The sequence below is a fragment of the Ruditapes philippinarum genome, unplaced genomic scaffold (genome assembly GCF_026571515.1).
Source record: "Ruditapes philippinarum isolate M1 unplaced genomic scaffold, ASM2657151v2 ctg4402_1_1_1_1, whole genome shotgun sequence".
NCBI classification, from domain to species: domain Eukaryota; kingdom Metazoa; phylum Mollusca; class Bivalvia; order Venerida; family Veneridae; genus Ruditapes; species Ruditapes philippinarum.
In genome coordinates, this window is record NW_026862654.1 from 71 (window position 1) to 7,533 (window position 7,463).

General features: G+C 31.8%; 1 protein-coding gene across 1 annotated transcript; it reads right to left on the reverse strand.

Moving 5' to 3' along the window:
- Window positions 1-299: 299 nt before the first annotated feature.
- LOC132719742 (sushi, nidogen and EGF-like domain-containing protein 1) lies at window positions 300-6,809 on the reverse strand. Its single transcript, XM_060703594.1, has 5 exons — window positions 6,513-6,809; window positions 4,744-4,969; window positions 3,484-3,585; window positions 2,732-2,905; window positions 300-464 (listed from the first exon to the last, which is right to left on the reverse strand). The coding sequence occupies exons 1-5, from the start codon at window positions 6,576-6,578 to the stop codon at window positions 319-321; spliced, it is 714 nt and encodes a 237-aa protein (XP_060559577.1). The 5' UTR covers window positions 6,579-6,809; the 3' UTR covers window positions 300-318.
- Between the last annotated feature and the right edge of the window lie 654 nt (window positions 6,810-7,463).

The window sequence follows — 7,463 nt, forward strand, 5'->3', positions numbered from 1 at the left end:
TGATAGACGAATAATATGTCCAATTTTAATTGTCGCTTAATATTGATATAAATATTTCGTTTTGAAATACTATAGAAAAAAGGTAAGTACTTAAAAGAGAATCAAGGGGAACTAGCTAGATAACTGTACGGTCGTACATTAGCGATATATTGAATGTCTGTATTGAATTGACCAAATGTATATGTTATACATGATAATATTTGGTAATGAAAGTGTTGAATGAGTTCTTTAAAAATCAAAAGTTAAATCTTCCATAACATAACGACCCTAAAGACTTTTAGCGGTTGACTATTCTTCTAGCAAAAATAACAACCAATATTACAAATGATAACGGAAATAACATAAATTACCTATTTCACATCTTGAACCTTTCCAAATGCTCGGACAACTGCACGTGTAAGAATTTGGGATATTGCGGCACGTGCCACCATTTTTGCACGGGCTACTGCTACATGAATTCATATCTGAAACAAAAATAACATTGTGATTACAGTGTACATGTTTTTTTTATTCAAAATTCTTAAAAAATGCAGAAGAATCAAACAAATTGGATACAACTTTCAAGTATCTTTGTGTTATCGCTTTTTCGCATAATCGGTGCGACAATGCAGACGAAAAGACAAAATAAGACCAAAAATGCGACACATTAAATCATGGAGCTTTATATAAAAGTATCTGACTCAATGTGAAAATGTGAATGTTTTTTTTTTTGCATTTTCGTGGTGAATTCAACATGGTGTAAGTCAGCCACCATAAAATCACTATAACTGTACTTTCGAAATACGCAAAAAAGGCTTCAAATGATTAGCTATTTGATAAAAAAATTTTTTTTTTAAAAAGACGAAGAAGAAGAAGAAAAAAAACTATTCGCTTTTTCTTAAGCTAAATGGGCCTTTAAAGGAAGCTGTGAAAAGTTACGCGTGAGAAATTTCAAGATTAATACATTTGTAATCATAAATTTTTTCTGCGTTTTAAAATATTTTATCGCAGTATGCACAGGCCAATCGTTCACTTATAATCCACTTACGACATTACCGTATGAGACAAAAACAAAAATAGGATGTCGGATATACATAATATAAAGACAAAAGAGGGTAATATTGGGTACATCCGTATAAATATATACGTATTAAGTAGGTAGTAACTTTTTATTTAATAATAAACAATTCAATTAGAAAATAGCACTTATCGTAACCCCTTTCTGTGTTCGTGCAAAACCACGTGCCGGAAAATAGCACGTGGTCTACATGAGCATACTACATTTTCAGTTGGATTTTTAAGTCACATCGACACTTTTTTTATAACTAACAATGACAAATATATTTTAAAGTGTATAATTTTTTATATAATGTCTATTTCACTGTAGCCAACTTTGACTTTCTGATATTGCATATGTTGTATATAAATATATAATTTCCCCAAAGAACGTCCAAAACGACTAAGTTGAAAATAATGCAGGTTCGGTTTGATTGAGCCTGTTCATGAACGGTACTGGAAAATGCAAGTTACCGTCCACGCCCAAAACTTCAAACTTCAACTTGAAAATGTTGCAGGCTCGGTTTGATTGAGCTTGTTCATGAATTGTACTGGAAAATGCAAGTCATGGTTCACGCACCTTTGCGCCGGCTTAGGTAGAATACAAATGTGAAAACAATATAAGGAGATTAAAAAATATATAACACAAAATTAAAACAAGAGTTAGTTTAATTTATTGCAGAATAAAATGTATTTATAATTCGAGAGCCTCTTAATCACATTTGTCTGTCAGACATGTGACCTACCTTTATTCGTATTTTTTTGCATGCGTGCTGCGCATCATTTAATATTGGATTTATTTTTATTTTATTGATAGATTATCATTTGTGTATGAAGTAGTTGATGGACTTAAAGTTAAAAGTACGCTTTCAAAATTCTGTATATTTACCTTTGTAGTTGTTGATTTTCTATCTTATCTACTAAGTTTGTATAAATGCACTAACCATAGCAGGCAAATAAGTTTTGATTATTGATCTGTTTAAAAATTGATAAAATTCACGATTTAAAGAATAAATATTTACTTACAATTTATAGCACAAACAACCTTTATCTTAATACGTCAAAGTTATCTAGCATCAGACTGCTAAATGTAGTCGTAAGTTTAAAATTTTGAGTTTTAAAACTGTGAAAACTATGACGTCACAAAATCCCTAGTCTTTGATAGCGTTTATAAACAATGTTATAATATGTTATATTCAAAAATAAACATAGTCATTAGCTCAGTAATTTTAAGCATTATAAGAAGATTTTTTAAAAAGGCGTTTAACGAAACAAACGACATAACCAGTCGTAAAACACATCGTCGCTTACGAAAATACGACAAAGTGGTTACGTTGTCGTATTTTCATGTGGCACCCCGAGGAGCGTAAATACGACATGGCACAAATCAGCCGCCATTCACCGCACAGCCAAGTGATGTTATGCTATTGCTTTCGTGCTAATATTTGAGCACAGAATGGGGACATTTATGGTCGATCTTACCATTTGCTTGCTAGTCCGCAAAGGAAGAGATTTTTTCAGACATTTGTTGGTCCCTGCAGATAGGGTGTCAAAGGTTGCAAAAACATGTATACATGTATAGCGTTAATACATTGTTTAACATCATGAATTCATCATGAATTCATGTCTAGTTTTAGAATTTCTAGAATTGATACTATGTGTGATTGAGAAAATGCTTCAGTTTAAATTCACTTACATGAGCATGTAGGAGGACTACCGGACCACCGAGCGTTGGATTGACAAACACGCCTCAATGTGCCGCCTGTATGTCCGTATCCAGAGTGGCACGTGTATGTAGCCACGCCCCCTTGTGAAGTACTGGTTACACTCAAACTTGTATGCGCAATGGTACCCGGCTGTCCACAATTGGCTGAAAAATAAATAAAAAAAGAAAGTTTGGATTAATATTTGTTTATGTTGTTTCTAGAAACTGTGAACAGTGATGATATTTACCTGTCATGGTAGGGTAGCATCCATTTTCCCGTAACCACTGTTGTTAGGAAAGGAAACTTTAAAGTTAGTGACTTTAGTAATATTATACCGTTAACTACCAACTTCCATCTCCAAAACTAGATTTTTTACCCGTTTGAACCGTTTCAGCAGTCAATCATTCTGTCATTCTATCATATACAGGCTCAGAGTCTAAGGATTTAAAAATGATAAAACTTTAGATCTGTTTGCAATTGGTATGTTTATAGTGAATTAGTATTTTGTATGGAAGTCAGAATACAACTTTATTCCTAAACGACAAATAACTGTTTGTTCAGCGTTACGTTTTCAGTTGTAAAACACCGAACATGCTATTAATCCATTTTAATATATTATTAAACACATGTTTGATACTTCTAAAATAAATAAAGAAAGAAAAAATATATGGATTTCTGAGGCGTAATGTACCTTTAAAGAAAAGACCAGTTTACAGTTACAGAATATTTGGATAAAACTAACGCGGAGGAGGCGGAGGAGGGGATCGACGTCGTCTGCGAAACCAACCCCTCTTAACTCGAACTTTCTTTTCTTCTTTCTCGAACTGAAACTCTTCGTCGTTGCCTGTATAAATAAATACAAAGGCGATTTAAACGTATAAAACATGGTATGTGAATATATAAACCGCTTCTTTAAAGTGTGATTCATTCAGATTCTTGATATTTGCATGAAAGTTTTGGAAGTGTATTTAAAAGTAAAATATTGTGCAGTGAACAAAGAAAGTAATTGCAACAATTGTAAGAAACAGATTGCAGGCGGCATTTACAATCCTCGTAAATTACAAAAAAAGAAAGTTCAATATATGCAAAAATAACCCTTACTGCGTTAGATATGTTGATAAGATAAATACTGCAAAATAAGTCATTTATCTCACATTACACTTGTTAATTATAATTTGAACTTTTTACTTCTCTTAAAGTGTTTGTGCATTTTTCTCAAATTTGTTTTTTTTTCTTCTTCTTGAAACATGTTGACTAATCTGGAGGCATGCAGCTTTAAATACGTTATTTTGAAAGCATTACGTTTCAGTTAACACATTTTAAATTGGTAAACAAACTGCATGTTTCATATGTATTGTGCAACTTTATTTTAGGTACCATTTTATCACGCTTTATTTATAGGATCAGGATTCGATATCCACTAGTAAATGACAACCTCTTCGCAGTGTAATTGATAAAGTGAAGAAGTCTTTTATGTATGTTCGAATAAAAACCCCATTTTGCAAATTAAGTGGCATGATCCTCTAACCTCTTTGGTAATTATACTAAGTATATGGTCTGTTGTTTTCTGGTATACAAAGACTATATTGTGTTAAAGTCATTGATGAAGGGTCACTATCAGGTCATGACCTATACTTCCGTGTAGTTAACCTTACTAAAATGAAAAGTTTTTCGCATGCATTCAAAATGAAACGTGAGAACCTAAAGTTGGATTTAAATCGACTTAAAGTTACCATGTAGAATTTTTCATTCTTAAAAAAATATAACCCTTTCCCTCATACAAAAACGTCAAATATCTCTTTAGCATAAATCTTATCAATGATCATATACATTTTGACATCGTCGGATACAAACGATTGATAAACATGTCACATAACATGCATAAATGTTAATGGTTCGGCCGTGGGTATCCGACGATGACATTTTGATTGTTTCTGTTAAGTTTGTGTCAGGTCCAATTGTTTAAGACAAATTAATGTCGATTAATGACACTTGTACATACACTTCGTTTCTTCAATGCTTTTCACTTCTTTCCCATCCGACCCGACCCATCGGCCTCCTATTGTACACTCTGCAGGTTTGAGTAAACCACACACTTTGTGGATGCAGATGGTTCCCTTGACAACCAGTGTTCGAGACCCGCCTTTACAATCCAAAGGCACATCTTCAGTGCAGCTGTCAATCTGCTTTAACTCACAAACATCGCAATGTGTTTTCACTCCATTTACCTTAAATCAATCGAAAATGAATGAATGAATGAATGAATGAATGATGAATAAATGAATGAATGAATGAATGAATGAATAAATAAATAAATAAGTAAATTTTAAAAAAGAAAAGCACTTCAAGTGAATATTAACATTAAAAATGTAAGAATTGTTTGCATCATGTTAAAAGGGGTTTTCATTAACCATGTTTACACCTATGGTAAGGTATTATCTAATTTAAGGTCACTTAATCATTCTCGTGTATAGTATGTATATGAGTACATACAATAATGCAATATAATTAAATATAACGCTTTATGATTTGATATCTGTTTTTTGTGTTGTTATTTTTGTGTGTGTGCGCGTGTGTGTGTTTTATTTTTATTTTTTGTTATTTTTTCCCGCAAATTCACTTGTGCTAACAATGATTCAATTCAATGATGATAGCACGTGAATCTCGAACTAATGTAGACGTATGACACTTTAACATACAATCTTGTCAGAAGGAGATACATCCTTATTTATTTTATTCTCTCTTGATAACACTTGACATAGAGTGTTTATCCGCCTGGTTAATTAATAATCTCCCAATTTTCGTTAATAACACTTAACGTCTTTACGTTGATTATAATCACTTACATGCGAGGTCGATTTCAAAACAACTTTAAAAGATTTTATTGCATGATTTTGACACGTAAATCAATTGAACTTGTATTTAATATAGACCAGTTTGAACAAATTTAATCAGAATGTTAAACAGATGTTGATATTTATATACGATCCAATCTTCATAATGCATGATTTTACCGAACTTTAAACTAATAACCAACCATTCTTTAATGCATTTCACCGTTCAGTATAATGAATCTCTGCGAACTTGTTGAATAAAAAAAGTGTTGCTATGAACAGACTTTAAGAATGTGGTAATAACATAAATTTATGCTTTCTAAAGACAATGAACATAGTTCTTTCATGTGAGGAAGCTATCCAGCTAGCTTACGGAACGTCGATGGTTCTACTCAGGTACCCGTTCGTGATTGAAATAATGCACGGAAGGGCACCTGAGGTCTTCCTCCACCAGTAAAGCTGGAACGTCGCGATATGACCTATACTGTGTCGATGTGACGTAAAACCAAAAAAAAATGAACATAGTTCATACGATATAGCTTTATACCCTATAACCTGTGGGCGTTCTCTCATCGGACTGGTCGACAGACTAGCCACAATGCCACTGCTAACCTTTTCCTTTGGAGATGAATATATCATTCATATTATATCGCACCACATAATATTGCATTTAAGGACTTTTTTTTAAAAAAACATTTTTGAAGAGCAAAATCTATGAACATTTAGACCATTTGTTGTTGTATTTCTTTTTTTATTATTATCACTATTATTATTACTATTATTATCATTATTATTATTTTTATCATTATTATTATTTTTATTATCATTATTAATATTAGCATTATTATTATTATTATTATTATTATTATTATTATTATTATTATTATTATTATTAAATATTAATCAATAACAATTTATAAATACTTTTTTAACATACCTTGTTTTTTGCCAGTCCAATAATAAGCGCGGCATAAGTAATTAAATAAACGACCCTCGCCGACATTTCACTTGAAACAATTACTTAGAAGCAGAAGATATTCATATAAGTGTTCTTTCTTTAACCTTTATTAATGGATTTCACGTATACACCGTACACAAATGAAAGTTAAACCACTACGCACATTCACACAAGCTAGAAATTTATATTAAAATTCTCTGCACAAAATGAAACTAGTGTCTAGTTCACGCTCCAGAGAACTTTATAAAATTTTCGTTCGTAGAAACATTTAAATAACAACATGTCTCTTCCGCTTTTCTCCACCAATCAGAACGCTTGATTCAGATTGCAAAATAAGCTAGTAATCCATTGATTTTTACTTATATTGCCGGACAAATTTAAAAATGAACAAAACAATGTTCGACAGTAAACATTTTTATCACTTTATATAAACGGTAAGTATTTACACCGAATGAGTGTGTACATGTACCGGGTGAGACTTATCAAGATTCTCAGCAGAAGTTTCTGACCTACACTTTCAAAATCAAATTACATATGTATAATAATCTTGGTTTTTATTTATAAAAAAACAACAACAACAACAACAACCCCCCCCCCAAAAAAAAAATAAATAAAAAAAATACAAAAAAATACTGACATCTGTGTCTTTCGTCTTCTGTATTTAAGTTAAATATCAGTCGGTGTAAGTTCTCAACCCAGTGTTGTGATCTCCACAAATAGATCACAACTTCTTAACAACAAATAGTATTTTACTATTTGTAAAGAAAGCAGACGACAACTAAGAGTCCAAACAAACTGAACGTATATACAGACTGGTTTAGTCCTATATGTATTAGACAGGTCATTATTGCACCTAGCGTTCAGATAGTTAAAATATAACAAAAAAAACAAAAACAGCAACAACAAGAAAAACACAACAACAACAACAAT

Coding starts and splice junctions, on each gene's coding strand:
- LOC132719742 (XM_060703594.1), bottom strand. CDS start 6,578: ATGTCGGCGAGGGTCGTTTATTTAATTACTTATGCCGCGCTTATTATT. Junction 3,586..4,743: donor AAGCATTGAAGAAACGAAGT/GTATGTACAAGT, acceptor TTATTTATACAG/GCAACGACGAAGAGTTTCAG. Junction 2,906..3,483: donor CCCTCCTCCGCCTCCTCCGC/GTTAGTTTTATC, acceptor TTTATTTTTCAG/CCAATTGTGGACAGCCGGGT.